The sequence below is a fragment of the Eleutherodactylus coqui genome, chromosome 7 (assembly GCF_035609145.1).
Source record: "Eleutherodactylus coqui strain aEleCoq1 chromosome 7, aEleCoq1.hap1, whole genome shotgun sequence".
NCBI lineage: Eukaryota > Metazoa > Chordata > Amphibia > Anura > Eleutherodactylidae > Eleutherodactylus > Eleutherodactylus coqui.
In genome coordinates, this window is record NC_089843.1 from 155,073,734 (window position 1) to 155,090,066 (window position 16,333).

Consider the following 16,333-nt stretch of genomic DNA (forward strand, 5'->3'; position numbering starts at 1 on the left):
GGTTGTCTCGCGCCGAACGGGGGGGGGGGTTTAAAAAAAAAAAAACCCGTTTCGGCGCGGGACATCTCCTTTAACTATCATTATGTCACAGGCTTGGAACAAACAAACCAATATTTGCAATTCCAGCCATATCTTGTCCATTATGTACTATACATGCACAACGGATCCTAAACATAGCCGCCTTATATCGAGGTTCTCTTTGACAATTGTCCTAGTAGGCCTTATGGAAAGGACTTGCCCTGTGAGATAACCCCTTTATGCTGCTTTCAGACGAGTGTCTTTTCGCTCCATATTAGGTCCGTGGTGAGGGGACTGTAATATATAGTTAAGGTTAATCTATAGGACTTATCACATGGCTGTATTTTGTACGACGGTTTCTCGAAAAGGTAACATGAGCTACTTTTTTGCATATTTGCCTCCGTATTTATATTCTTTTCAAATATAGATCAGTATTTGCCCAATGAAAAATAATAAAATGATAGCGGCAAATACGACTGTAGAATTGATGACCTATGGATAATATGGATCCATACTGCGGACATGTTTCTATATGCTTGTCTGAAACTGGCCTTAATCTGTATTTTAGGGGTGCATATATTATACATTAAAACCTGAGAGTTGCATTCACAACTGACACAGCCATAAGGATCTGTTCACATGTTCAGGATTTTATAGGTATTTGGCACAGGTTCCTCATTGAAATCCTCAGACATTCCATACCCAATGCATTTGAATAGAGCTTTTGCATTGACACGCTAAGGAAAATTATCATGCTGAAAAAAATGTGCAAGAATATGTAGCATACTATTTATTCTTGTGGATTCTGCACGGAAAAGCCAATGATTAGTCTCATCGAATCCAGCTAATCCTTGTATGGATCCTCTATGCAAATCCAGCACATGTGAACATGCCATAACAGATTTGGTGGACCCCTTTAATGCACTGTTCTGTTATTCTGCATTCTGACAGTTAAGTATTAGAGATGAGCGAACACCAAAATGTTCGGGTGTTCGTTATTCGAAACGAACTTCCCGCGATGTTCGAGGGTTCGTTTCGAATAATGAACCCCATTGAAGTCAATGGGCGACCAGAACATTTTTGTATTTCGCCGATGCTCGCTAAGGTTTTCATGTGTGAAAATCTGGGCAATTCAAGAAAGTGATGGGAACGACACAGCAACGGATAGGGCAGGCGAGGGGCTACATGTTGGGCTGCATCTCAAGTTCACAGGTCCCACTATTAAGCCAGAATAACGGCAAGAGTGGGGCCCCCCCCCCTCCCAACAACTTTTACTTCTGAAAAGCCATCATTAGCATGGCATACCTTTGCTAAGCACCACACTACCTCCAACAAAGCACAATCACCGCCTGCATGACACTCCACTGCCACTTCTACTGGGTTACATGCTGCCCAACCGCCCCCCCTCCCCCCCACAGCGCACACCAAAGTGTCCATGCGCAGCCTTCAGCTGCCCTCATGCCACACCACCCTCATGTCTATTTAGAAGTGCATCTGCCATGACGAGGGACCGCAGGCACACACTGCACAGGGTTGGCACGGCTAGGCAGCGACCCTCTTTAAAAGGGGCGGGGCGATAGCCCACAATGCTGTACAGAAGCAATGAGAAATATAATCCTGTGCCACCGCCATCAGGAGCTGCACACGTGGGCATAGCAATGGGGAACCTATGTGCCACACACTATTCATTCTGTCAAGGTGTCTGCATGCCCCAGTTAGACCGGGCTTTTTAATTCATAGACACAGGCAAGTACAACTCCCTATTGTGAAGTCCCTGTCGACCGACAGCATGGGTGGCTCCCTGGAACCCACCGGCGGTACACAAAAATATCCCATTGCATTGCCCAACACAGCTGAGGTAGTAATGTCGTGCGTAATACAGGTGGGCTTCGGCCCACACTGCATGCCCCAGTCAGACTGGGGTTCTTTAGAAGTGGACACATGTAGGTTAAACTCCCTGTGGACCCACTGCCTGGGTGGGTGCCAGGAAGCCACCGGCGGTACATAGAAATATCCCATTGCATTGCCCAACACAGCTGAGGTAGTAATGTCGTGCGTAATACAGGTGGGCTTCGGCCCACACTGCATGCCCCAGTCAGACTGGGGTTCTTTACAAGTGTACAGATGTAGTAAAAACTCCGTGTGAACCTACAGCATGGGTGGCTCCCTGGAACCCACCGGCGGTACATAGAAATATCCCATTGCATTGCCCAACACAGCTGAGGTAACGTCAGCTGGAATGCAGGTGGGCTAAAAATTAATTTGATTACACTGTAGGCGAGGGCCCACAAAAATTGCTGTATCAACAGTACTAATGTACATCCCAAAAATTGGCCATGGCCAGCCAAGAGGGCAGGTGAAACCCATTAATCGCTTTGGTTAATGTGGCTTAAGTGGTAACTAGGCCTGGAGGCAGCCCAGTGTAACGAAAAATTGGTTCAAGTTACAGTTCCAACGCTTTTAAGCGCATTGAAACTTATAAAAATTGTTCAGAAAAATTATTTGAGTGAGCCTTGTGGCCCTAAGAAAAATTGCCCGTTCAGCGTGATTACGTGAGGTTTCAGGAGGAGGAGCAGGAGGAGGAGGAGGAATATTAGACACAGATTGATGAAGCAGAAATGTCCCCGTTTTGGATGGTGAGAGAGAACGTAGCTTCCATCCGCGGGTGCAGCCTACGTATTGCTTACGTATCGCTGCTGTCCGCTGGTGGAGAACAGAAGTCTGGGGAAATCCAGCCTTTGTTCATCTTGATGAGTGTTAGCCTGTCGGCACTGTCGGTTGACAAGCGGCTACGCTTATCTGTGATGATTCCCCCAGCCGCACTAAACACCCTCTCCGACAAGACGCTAGCCGCAGGACAAGCAAGCACCTCCAGGGCATACAGCGCTAGTTCAGGCCACGTGTCCAGCTTCGACACCCAGTAGTTGTAGGGGGCAGAGGCGTCACCGAGGATGGTCGTGCGATCGGCTACGTACTCCCTCACCATCCTTTTACAGTGCTCCCGCCGACTCAGCCTTGACTGGGGAGCGGTGACACAGTCTTGGTGGGGAGCCATAAAGCTGGCCAGGCCCTTAAAGACTGTTGCACTGCCTGGGATGTACATGCTGCTCGATCTCCGCACCTCCCCTGCTACCTTGCCCTCGGTACTGCGCCTTCTGCCACTAGCGCTGTCGGCTGGGAATTTTACCATCAGCTTGTCCGCAAGGGTCCTGTGGTATAGCAACACTCTCGAACCCCTTTCCTCTTCGGGAATGAGAGTGGGCAGGTTCTCCTTATAGCGTGGGTCGAGCAGTGTGTACACCCAGTAATCCGTTGTGGCCAGAATGCGTGCAACGCGAGGGTCACGAGAAAGGCATCCTAACATGAAGTCAGGCATGTGTGCCAGGGTACCAGTACGCAACACATGGCTGTCTTCACTAGGAAGATCACTTTCAGGATCCTCCTCCTCCTCCTCCTCCTCCTCAGGCCATACACGCTGAAAGGATGACAGGCAATCAGCCGGTGTACCGTCAGCAGCGGGCCAAGCTGTCTCTTCCCCCTCCTCCTCATCCTCCTCATGCTCCTCCTCCTCCTCCTGTACGCGCTGAGAAATAGACAGGAGGGTGCCCTGACTATCCAGCGGCATACTGTCTTCCCCCGCCCCCGTTTCCGAGCGCAAAGCAGCTGCCTTTATGGTTTGCAGGGAATTTCTCAAGATGCATAGCAGAGGAATGGTGACGCTAATGATTGTAGCATCGCCGCTCACCACCTGGGTAGACTCCTCAAAATTACCAAGGACATGGCAGATGTCTGCCAACCAGGCCCACTCTTCTGAAAGGAATTCAGGAGGCTGACTCCCACTGCGCCGCCCATGTTGGAGTTGGTATTCGACTATAGCTCTACGTTGTTCATAGAGCCTGGCCAACATGTGGAGCGTAGAGTTCCACCGTGTGGGCACGTCGCACAGCAGTCGGTGCACTGGCAGCTTAAAGTGATGTTGCAGGGTGGCAGCGTCCGTGTGGGACTTGCGGAAATGTGCGCAGAGCCGGCGCGCCTTTACGAGCAGGTCTGACAAGCATGGGTAGCTTTTCAGAAAGCGCTGAACCACCAAATTAAAGACGTGGGCCAGGCATGGCACGTGCGTGAGGCTGCCGAGCTGCAGAGCCGCCACCAGGTTACGGCCGTTGTCACACACGACCATGCCCGGTTGGAGGCTCAGCGGCGCAAGCCAGCGGTCGGTCTGCTGTGTCAGACCCTGCAGCAGTTCGTGGGCCGTGTGCCTCTTATCGCCTAAGCTGAGTAGTTTCAGCACGGCCTGCTGACGCTTGCCCACCGCTGTGCTGCCACACCGCGCGACACCGACTGCTGGCAACATGCTGTTGCTAACACATCTTGATTGCGAGACGGAGGAGGAGGAGGAGGAGGAGGGTGCTTTAGTGGAGGAAGCATACACCTCCGCAGATACCACCACCGAGCTGGGGCCCGCAATTCTGGGGGTGGGTAGGACGTGAGCGGTCCCAGGCTCTGACTCTGTCCCAGCCTCCACTAAATTCACCCAATGTGCCGTCAGGGAGATGTAGTGGCCCTGCCCGCCTGTGCTTGTCCACGTGTCCGTTGTTAAGTGGACCGTGGCAGTAACCGCGTTGGTGAGGGCGTGTACAATGTTGCGGGAGACGTGGTCGTGCAGGGCTGGGACGGCACATCGGGAAAAGTAGTGGCGACTGGGAACTGAGTAGCGCGGGGCCGCCGCCTCCATGATACTTTTGAAGGACTCCGTTTCCACAACCCTATACGGCAGCATCTCAAGGCTGATGAATTTTGCTATGCGGACGGTTAACGTTTGAGCGTGCGGGTGCGTGGCGGCGTACTTGCGCTTGCGCTCCAACAGTTGTGCAAGCGACGGCTGGACGGTGCGCTGAACTACACTGCTGGATGGGGCCGAGGACAGCGGAGATGAGGGTGTGGGTGCAGGCCATGAGGCGGTAGTGCCTGTGTCCTGAGAGGGGGGTTGCATCTCAGTGGCAGGTTGGGGCACAGGGGGAGAGGCAGGGGTGCAAACCGGAGGCGCTGAACGGCCTTCGTCCCACCTTGTGGGGTGCTTGGCCATCATATGTCTGCGCATGGTGGTGGTGGTGAGGCTGTTGGTGTTGGCTCCCCGGCTGAGCTTTGCGCGACAAAGGTTGCACACCACTGTTCGTCAGTCGTCAGGCGTCTCTGTGAAAAACTGCCAGACCTTAGAGCACCTCGGCCTCTGCAGGGTGGCATGGCGCGAGGGGGCGCTTTGGGAAACACTTGGTGGATTATTCGGTCTGGCCCTGCCTCTACCCCTGGCCACCGCACTGCCTCTTGCAACCTGCCCTGCTGATGCCCTTGACTCCCCCTCTGAAGACCTGTCCTCCTGAGTAAGCGTTGCACACCAGGTGGGGTCAGTCACCTCATCGTCCTGCTGCTCTTCCTCCGAATCCTCTGTGCGCTGCTCCCTCGGACTTACTGCCCTTACTACTACCTCACTGCAAGACAACTGTGTCTGATCGTTATCGTCCTCCTCACCCACAGAAAGTTGTTGAGACAGTTGGCGGAAGTCCCCAGCCTCTTCCCTCGGACCCCGGGAACTTTCAAATGGTTGGGCATCAGTGACGATAAACTCCTCTGGTGGGAGAGGAACCGCTGCTGCCCAATCTAAGCAGGGGCCCGAGAACAGTTCCTGGGAGTGTTCCCGCTCCTGAGCAGGTGTCATTGTAGTGGAGTGAGGAGGCTGGGAGGAAGGAGGAGCAGCAGACAGAGGATTCGGATTTGCAGCAGTGGACGGCGCAGAACTGCGTGTTGACGATAGGTTGCTCGAAGCACTTTCTGCCATCCAGGACAGGACCTGCTCACACTGCTCATTTTCTAATAACCGTCTCCCGCGTGGACCCATTAATTGGGCGATGAATGTGGGGACGCCAGAAACGTGCCTCTCTCCTAATCGCGCAGCAGTCGGCTGCGACACACCTGGATCAGGAGCTCGGCCTGTGCCCACACCCTGACTTGGCCCTCCGCGTCCTCGGCCGCGTCCACGTCCTCTAGGCCTACCCCTACCCCTCAGCATGCTGTATTACCAGTGATTTGATTTCACAGGCAGGAAATAAATTGGCGCAAGACTGCAGCCAAATATAATTTTTTCCGTTTTTTTAAAACGAAAGGCCCCACTGCCTCTAGTGAATGAATAATCTAAGTTTAATAACTGTGCTGTGTCCCTGCTAATGTGTCACAGAACGTGAGGGTAGCAGAGTTATTAACTCTGGCAGAGCAGGTATTTTTTTTCCCAATTAAGCAAAGCAAATGGCGAAGCCAGGAGTGAAACGTAGCTGGGTGCGTCTGATTTTTAAACGTTGCACACGCAGCCGACACGTGTCCACCGCCCTTAGGACGGACAGAGGCAGGACAAATAGAATTATTTTCAGTTTTTTTCCACCAAAAGGCAGCACTGCGTATATTCAATGAACATGAGAAGTTTAATAACTGTGCTGTGGCCCTGCTAATGTGGCACAGAACGTGAGGGTAGCAGAGTTATTAACTCTGGCAGAGCAGGTATTTTTTTTCCCAATTAAGGAAAGCAAATGGCGAAGCCAGGAGTAAAACGTAGCTGGGTGCGTCTGATTTTTAAACGTTGCACACGCAGCCGACACGTGTCCACCGCCCTTAGGACGGACAGAGGCAGGACAAATAGAATTATTTTCAGTTTTTTTCCACCAAAAGGCAGCACTGTGTATATTCAATGAACATGAGAAGTTTAATAACTGTGCTGTGGCCCTGCTAATGTGGCACAGAACGTGAGGGTAGCAGAGTTATTAACTCTGGCAGAGCAGGTATTTTTTTTCCCAATTAAGGAAAGCAAATGGCGAAGCCAGGAGTAAAACGTAGCTGGGTGCGTCTGATTTTTAAACGTTGCACATGCAGCCGACACGTGTCCACAGCCCTTAGGACGGACAGAGGCAGGACAAATACAATTATTTTCCGTTTTTTTCCACCAAAAGGCAGCACTGCGTATATTCAATGAATAATAACTGTGTTGTGGCCCTGCCTACACAATTCTTTCCCTGCAGTATCAATGGAGGGTGCAATGCTCTGCAGAGGCGATTTTGAGAAGAAAAAAAAAATGCAGCACAGCTAACAGCAGCCTGGACAGTACTGCACACGGATAAATATGGCCCTAGAAAGGACCGTTGAGGTTCTTGAAGGCTACACTCACTCCTAACACTCTCCCTGCCTATGCAGCACTTCTGTCCCTAATGCCGGGTGCAACGCTCTGCAGAGGCGATTTTGAGAAAAAAAATAATTGCCACTGCTAACAGCAGCCAACACACAGCTATCAGTGGCCCTAATAAGGACCTTTGGGGGTCTTGAAGCCTACACTAACTACCAATTCTTTCCCTACAGCAGCTCCGGTACAAACAGCACTGTCCCTCATCTAACTCACACCGCATCTGAGGCGAACCGCGGGAGGGGCCGACTTTTATATTAGGCGAACACCTGATCTCGCCAGCCACTCACAGCAGGGGGGTGGTATAGGGCTGGAACAACACAGGGGGAAGTTGTAATGCCTTCCCTGTCTTTCAATTGGCCAGAAAAGCGCGCTAACGTCTCAGGGAAGGAAGTGAAAGTAACCAGAACACCGCATGGTGTTCGTTACGAATAACGAACATCCCGAACACCCTAATATTCGCACGAATATCAAGTTCGGACGAACACGTTCGCTCATCTCTATTAAGTATGTTTTCCCTACATCAATATACATGCACTGTACAGTGCACTACCTAGAATGCAATCAGTACTACACCGACTACCCTGAACAAGCAGGGTATACTGAAAAACTTTAACTTCGCTGCTTGAAAAAAATCAATTTTCAGTTCTAAACAACAATGAATTACAGAGCATAACATAATACACCACACCATGTCATACACGGCTTGTACAGTAGGTAAGCGGGTGAATACTGTACAGTTAAAAATGACAATAGATGTTACCATATGAACATAATACCATGCCTTTAAAGGGGTTTTCCAGTTTTATAATATTGCTGACCTATGCTCAGGATAGGTTATCATTGTCAAATATCTGGGGGTCAAATGCCCAGCAACCTACCTATCCACTGTGTAGTGGGCCAGAATGGTACTGCAGTACTGTTACATCAGTTGGAGAGAGCTGCAGTACCATTCTGGGCCACTGCACAGTGGATGGAGTTGTGATTCTTCTGGCATATTGTGGGACTTTCATATTAGCTTATCGGCAGGGTTGTCAGTAGTCGGACTGATATTGATGACTTATCCTGAGGATAGGTCATCAGAATCAGAATACTGAAAAGCTATACTGGTAAGTGCTACAACATAAATGTTTTTGCAGGTGAAAATGGATTTTTCTTTCTACCATCAACTACAGAGTAGATGGGTTTTACTTCTTGTTGTTTCCACTCACTAACCGTTATCTCAGTGTTATACTTCCCATTAAAAACCTATTTAATGGCCGATTGCTTTAGTTTACCTTGAGGGCAGAAGTGAGTAGACCTTCAGTTGACAGACAATTTCTTATTATCAGTGTTCTGGTAGAAGGCAACAATGTGCACAAAGGTGTGCGGGAAAGTGGGGTATTCACATATAGAATGCATGCCACAACATAACAGATGAGTCTTGTCATTATGTAACCGATATCTTTACATACACTTTGACCTTTTCCAGCTTCTTTACCGGATGATCTGAGGAGCCTTATCCAGGAGGCAAAGGAAATGAAGTGGCCATTTGTGCCAGAAAGGTGGCAATACAAACAGGCTGTGGACCCAGAAGACAAAACAAACCTACAAGACCTTATCAACCCAAGACTGCGTAACTTACTGGTACGAATGACATGTCTATCAGTTCCGATGTTTGACACATTTGCATATATGGTATTCTGCCTAAAATATTTCATTCATTATTTTATTGTTACCTATTAGAGATGAGCGAGCATACTCGTTAAGGCAAACCTCTCGAGCGAGTATTGCCTTATGCGAGTACCTGCCCGCTCGTCTCAAAAGATTCGGCTGCCGGCGGGGGAGAGCAGTGAGTTGCAGGAGTGAGCAGGGATCAGCGGGGGGGAAAGAGTGAGAGAGAGATCTCCCCCCCCCCCCCCCCCCTTGTTCCTCCCCGCTCTCCCCCGCCGCTCCCCGCCCCCTCACTCGAGTAGTTTGCCTTAGCGCGTACGCTCACTCATCTCTATTACCTATTATATATTGTAATATATTTATGTCATTAGTATACATATGTTAATGTTATCAAAATCATTGTTCGGATAAAGTGGATCCTTAGTCCAGTGATAACAGGATCTAGGTGCTCGGAAGAACAGTCAATAAGACAGTTAAAAAATGGAAAACTGATCTAAAATATGCTTGATACTAGTTATAATTACTCAGCCTTCTGCCTTCGAATACTTTTCCACCAGATGTATAGGGCTCTTGGCACATACACTGAATGTACACCCCAAACATGGTGAGAGCATACCTTTATGTTGAATTGGTTCAGGACATCGTTGTCCAATAATAAACTGAATCAGCACATTGTATAAGTGTGGCATTGGCAGAGAGAAATTCCTGGACAAGTGCCTCCAGACGTTTGGACCCGGCTTCCAGCAAGAGTTAGGCTGCGTTCTCACAGCATTATTGACAACGCTTTGCCTTTCCGTCTGAGGGTTCTGTATGAATAGTCAAAACTGATATTCAGATGGAACTCAGAACAGACTCATTGACTTTAATTAGTGAAATGGACACCAGAGTTGCAAGTTTTGGTCTCCATTAGACATGGTTTCCAGCAGTTTCAGCCGTTTTTGGAGGACACCCTACCTTAGTTGAATATATAGTTGTCAACCATTCAGACGGAACGCCAGGACAGAGTAACCAATCCCTTATTGTAAATGCAAACAAAGATAGATTCAGCTTTGGATTTTAAATGTTACTTACGTACAGTATAAAGTGGAGGAGGGACGGTGAAGAAACCTTAGGACAGTTTCATTAATGCAATACCCCCTGTTTTCCTGCATAACTGCATTTAAACAAATGGACCTTTCACACGGGATGAAATAACTGCAACAGCATTGCAGATTATGCCCACATGGGAATATTCAGCACCAAAATTGCACTGCTAACGTGCGGACTTTGATGCATAATTGAAAATATCAGAATCCTGATGCCAACTTTGCCTCAAAATCTGTAGTTAGCCGGGCAGAATTTCGAGACTGCATATTTTGCAATGCAGTATCAGAATATTGCAGCCTGTGGGGAAGGTCCCTAATGGGGTTTATTTCGATCACTGTATAGATCAAGACTATGCCAATTTTTCAGACACCTGCAATATTTTAGTGTTGGTAGGAGAAACCGAGGTATAGCTTTTGAATTGCACTGCATGCAGCTGAACCATGCTTGCACTTTTAGAAGAGTCTAGGAAGACCATCTCCATTGACAGGTTTTTTGTGTATAACCATTATTTTTTATTTGTGTATTTATTAGCGGAGAAGATTTATTGCCGGTGTTCACGATTTAGCAAAAAATTGCACAAAATTGTCAGTGTCGCATAGCAAATTTAGTACAATTCTCTGGGAATGTTAGACACTTTTTTTCTAAAAATAATTATCCAAATTTGCTGCTTATGTTCTCCAATTACAACTTTGTGGTGTTTCTGAAACTACTGTATTTCTTAATGTGTACTGATTCCTCACTATACACAGGGGTCATATAAGGTGGTTACAGCGCGCTCCTGAAGACACAAGGTAGCTGTCAGATAATGGCAGCTGCTGCGTGCTCCTCCTGCAGTATGCTCTGTGATTAGCAGCGGGGAATAGACTGCTCACATGAGTATGTTGAGGTAAGTATACAGGAAGAGACAGAAAATGTTGCTGTATTGGGGAGCCTGCTCCAAGTAATGTGGGAAGAGAGGGAGGCCTCATTGTGATTTCATGAAAAATGGGGTCCTTAACATGACTGCGGGGGAAGAGGAGCATTGCTACTATTGGGAGAATAGGCCCTTATGTTAGTACTGGAAGGATCAGGGGGGGCGAATAAGAGGGCCCCTGCTGTGAGTACTGGGAGCAGCACTTCTCAGTTCTCAGCTGTGTTTACTGTTGGGGTTGTTATCTGAAAGTGACACATGGGTCTCAATTGCCTAATTTTTTTTTTCCGAATATGATCTATCCTCTGGTTCCCCCTGGTCAGCTGATCGTCCGGCCTGCTGTCAGTGCAGCGGGCTGGATGCCATCAATAATGGTCAGGACAGGAAGTGTACTAGCAGGAGTCAGCCCCATTGAAATCAATGGCAGCACTGCCTCCTATTAGACCTTTTGCTACTCATTACGGTCAGGGCCGGACACTGATGATGACAATCCGCCGGATGATCAGCTAATCAGTGAGGTTCTCAAGCAGCGGAGCCCTGCAATCAGCTACCAAAGGATAGGTCATCAGTTGTAAAAGGTCAGCATACCCCTTAAACATTCTTTGTTCCTATAGGATCCTTACATGTCAATCTCTAGTATAATCTTACAAAAAGGTGAATAAAGCTTACAGCTATATTCATAATATTAAGACTAAAGGGCAAGATGAAAATTATTTAATTAAACATTTGAAATTGATTAATAGGCTTTCAACCAATGGTGGCCGAGCACAATGTGATCACTTTAATCTTTTGTGTACGGTGTGCTTTGAGAAGGAAGCCAGCCCCTTTACATTTGGTTGATTATGTAGCAACATTAGACTAATTCTGCATTGTCGTTTTATTTTGGCTTTTTTTGTGACCTTAGACAGAAATTTATGACTGATTTTGACCTTTTCTCTGACCCCTACAAAGCTTCTTAACTTAAAAGAGTACAGTCCTGATTCTTTGAGAATGAGCACCTGCAGGAAGCGCCCCGAGAAACCTGGATAGATGAGAGATTAATGTGGCTAGAATAGCAAAGCAGTGTTTTGCGCATTATGCCCTCTCCACAGGTAGATGGGCCTTTTCTGAGATGATACCAATTATTTATTGCCGAAACATCTGTTGATAACTGCAGCTGCCCCTGTTAAACAAAGCACATCACAGGGTCACAGACTAGAAGGACCTGAAATCCTCGCCTCATGCTAGTTCAGGACTATTCACCAACTCTCTGCCTGTGTTCTGCACCCTTCCCCCTCGGACACAAGACCATGGGAAGTGTAAACGTTTCATACACTATAAACAAGAGCTGCCTTCTCCTTCTCATACACTTTGAAGTATCATTTCATCTTTTGAAGCAATTTATAGCCTACAGTTATTAAAGCATGAAGAAGTGGGGGGAAAAAAGACAAGCCGCTTCACTGTCATTCATTACACCAGGGAAATGTTGCAACTTTGACCCATAGATAATAAAGTGTCAATTTTAAGTCTATTTAATTATTCTTAGTCATGGTGAGTTTAATGATACATATCTGTATAATACGCCTGTGTACACAAGCTGTAAAGTGAGCACAGATGTATCATTGTAGTCCAGCAAATGCTCAGTGCTTAGAAAAAGTGCCAATATTACAATGGAAAGGGTGCGCAGGACTATGAAATACTCTCATTGATTAATATGTACAATCATCGCCCATTAATACAGGATGGGGGGCTCTGTGGTCTTTCTCTTGGAATAGTTGCTGATCCACATGCTAAGGAACGCACTTTTAAAGATATAGTTTATCACTATTAAATTAATTTAGCCAATGGCTCTAACTTTATCATGGATGTCGTTACAGAGCACCGCCATATTGGCCACTTGCTGCTACAGATGGTCTCTGTTCACATTCCTCTATAGTGGATGACCATCCTCCATAGTGCCCAGGCCCCTATTAATGCCCGTAGGGCATGAGCTGTACACCCACCCCCTATTTAAAGGGCCAGGGCACGCTCTGCTAAATTGTCCCTAGCCTTTTTCCTGTCAGCCATGGCTGTATTACGTATCCTTTGTCCAAGATGGATGCCAAAGCAATTTGATTCCACCTGTTATTAAAGCCTGATCAGTGTTTGTGTGCTCTCTAGGTCTTTGGCTCCTGCTTGCCCTGACTCGGACTGTTTAGAATGTTTAGAATTCTTTGTATGTTTTTATTAAACTTTTTCAAGGCATACATCAAAATGTGACTTGAGGAATTAAGATGTTTAATAGAGATGAGCGAGTATACTCGCTAAGGCACATTACTCGAGCGAGTAGTGCCTTAGCCGAGTATCTCCCCGCTCGTCTCTAAAGATTCGGGGGGCTGGCGCGGATGACAGGTGAGTTGTGGCGGGGAGCGGGGAGGAGAGAGGGGGAGAGAGATCTCCGCTCCCCGCCCCCCGCCGGCCCCCGAATCTTTAGAGACGAGCAGGGAGATACTCGGCTAAGGCACTACTCGCTCGCGTAATGTGCCTTAGCAAGTATACTCGCTCATCTCTGATGTTTAACTCTACAAGATGTGGTAGTAAATCGAGTCCATTCATTCGTGTCTGTTGTTCGGTTTGCACTGTTGGTTGGATCAGAAATTATGTAACAAACATATCTGTAGTTGGTTCTGTAATATTATTTAGGTTCAGAAGAAAACCAGTAAAGCCGGACCTGCTATAACCATAAAGTCAGAATTCCATCTCGATATGCTTGTACCAGAAAGGGTGGAGAAGGTTACAATGTTGGACTTTATTCTGGAAATATGAAAGATAGAAGGGGAAAATCCCCCCTCGGCCCCAGTCAAGCATTTAGAATACCCTAAAGGGGTCATTCGCCCAATGCCAGTTGTTCCTGAAACCAACATGTATAGTGAAAACTGTTATTGAGTCTATCCTTGATTCTCTGTGGTGGCATCTGGATAAAGCTCCCCCAGGTCGTGAAAAAGGACTACCATTTTCTCTTTTTAAAGTGATGTTGGGATAGAAAGGCCAATTTATCCAAAAATAGTTAGAAAGGAGGTGCTGTTGGCTGCAGCCATGTCCGCAAAATAGCCTTCAGACCTGCTGCCGCTATGAAGTATAGTATTTTGCGTGCCCCCACCAAACAACGATATTTATTAGGATATTTGTTAGGATCTAAATGACCGAAAATCGCCCATAGAGATATTTTTCATTCTGAGTGATACTTGCTCATGATACACCATGAGCATAGATTTGGCAATGCCATAATAAAATGACAACTTTAAGTTTAGTGATATATTAAAGCTGTAAACCATTAAATCTGTCAGCAAGAAACAGACTAAATATCTCAGGTAAATTGGCACTAACGGATCGGCAAATCAAGGTCAGATCCACCAGAATTCACATATTGATGGTCCGTCCATCAATGTAGAACTCTTTAAGACTTCTAGCTATCTTCTCGCATATCATACAGGAACATTAGGGATAGTCACAGCCCTACACAGATAGCTGTCGGTCCAATTAGTGATTGGCAGCTATCTGTGTATGGCTGTACATACAGGGAAGACTGTCAATCACTGATAGGACCGCCCATTGGACTGTTCAGCACAGAATGTGCAGAGCTATAAATGAATAAAGTACAAGTTATACTGAATCATTCCCAATAAAACTATATATCAGTCTGCTCAGCTCCTCCGGCTCCATAACACGATTCCTGCAGTTTGTACATGTTCCAGTTGATAGACTCCCTTTAATGTACAGAACCTGTGTTCGATTTTCATGTAGAATTATGTAGACAGCAGAATGGCATCCTGGAGCTTTCTAGAGCATTCAGACCCGTTTTAATTCTACGTAGTAAGAGTTGTCGTTAGGGGATCCCAACATACTTCCTGCATATTCAAATATATAATAATAGTGAAGTTATTTGATGTGAAAGTCTTGCATATGACTGTTTGTTATAGCCTTTGGTATAACTTTTGCAAACTAAGTCTGATTTACTGATCTGGACTTTGCATCATATTCTTATTCCATATCGATATGAATATCTCATGTGTTTTTTTTAAAGATAACTAGAAAAATCCCTTGAAGCCATGTAATGCCTATTGTCAATGTATCCAATTTTATTTAAAGCACAATTTATTTGTAGCTTTTGCATTGATAAGTAGCAATATTCAGTGTATTTTATCACCTTACTTTTAATTTAGAAGACTTGAGTTGTCATAATTTTATTAGTGTTTCAGAATGTAAAACATTGGACTGAATACCTTTTTCATGCAGACATCCCCCTATTGTGGTCCATTGTGGTGTTACTCCGCAAGGATCATTGTTAGTTGAGATGTTTGCCCTTGTTATCACCAGCTGGGACCTCCTACTGTGAAATCACAAACTTTTTCTCCAATTGTGTTATGTCAATGAAAAATGTAGAGCAGAAATGCACAATTCCCTGATCGGTTCTGCCCGGACACTGTTGATATAATTGAGTTTGATCACGTGTATAGATCTGGGACAGGGTGAAATGAGATTTAGCTTCATTCAGGATTGTTTGCCTCAAAGTGATTAGAAAGTATTATTAGAAAGCGGCACATGCTGAACCACCAGTCTCTGGAAGGTTCATTAATGTTGGTTGGAAAGATGTTTTTTTTTTTTTTACCTTTACGGTTTATTTGTTGTCTTTCTCTATAATGAATTCAGTTGACCCTTGAAAATATATGAAAATATCAGAAAAGGAAGAAAAGGTTTATTCTAGTATTGTTACTACTTGCAAACAAACATAGCCATGTATATCAGTGAAAGATGAATATATGAATTGTGACTATTAATTCCATTATTATTCATAGGAAAAAGCTGCAAGTAAAAAATATAATTGTTTTTATTATTATTATTATTATTATTATTATTATTATTATTATTAATAATAATAATAAAACAAATAATTGAAAGAATATTCAGTTGTGAAAGAGAAATATCTATACAATAATTGCATTTCCTTTTATACTAAAGGTCTCCCTAACTAAGCAAATTAAGAGATCGTCCCTTATTATTAATTACCAGAGCTCCTCCTTGGACCTAAAAACAATATGTTATCCCAGAACAGTATTGGACAGTCAGAGCTACATGATTGCCCTGGTTAGTAACATGCCTCGCAGTAAGTGCATCACCCTTGTTGGGTTTATAGTTTGCCAACATTTTGTTACATTATTTCTGTTATTGTGTGTTTTGTTACATTTTCATTGTATTCCAGATGGTGGCAGCACTGAATCCAATTTAGCAAAATGAAGTTTCAGGCTCGAAATTTCTTTGTGGTTAAAATTATACATTCCAAAGTAGTTATTAAGAAATATCAGAGTCTGTCGCCTTACCAGCCTGTTTGTGTAGAGCAAAAGGAGCCCGGAGCACCTAAGATAACCTCACACAATAAGAACTTCCACATGCATGTTCTGCTTAGAGCAGGTTCCAAGTGCAAGGTT

General features: G+C 45.8%; 1 protein-coding gene across 5 annotated transcripts in view; it reads left to right on the forward strand.

Annotated features, from left to right (window-relative positions):
* Positions 1–16,333, forward strand: part of ALPK1 (alpha kinase 1) — a 119,068-nt gene that overhangs the window by 55,901 nt on the left and 46,834 nt on the right. For 4 of the 5 annotated variants that reach the window (XM_066573842.1, XM_066573846.1, XM_066573844.1 and 1 more), the window contains exon 3: positions 8,712–8,866. In XM_066573842.1, the coding sequence (XP_066429939.1) occupies positions 8,712–8,866 (155 nt within the window). Of the gene's footprint in view, positions 1–8,711; positions 8,867–16,333 lie in introns of those variants that run through there. The other variant, XM_066573845.1, reaches the window with a different exon arrangement.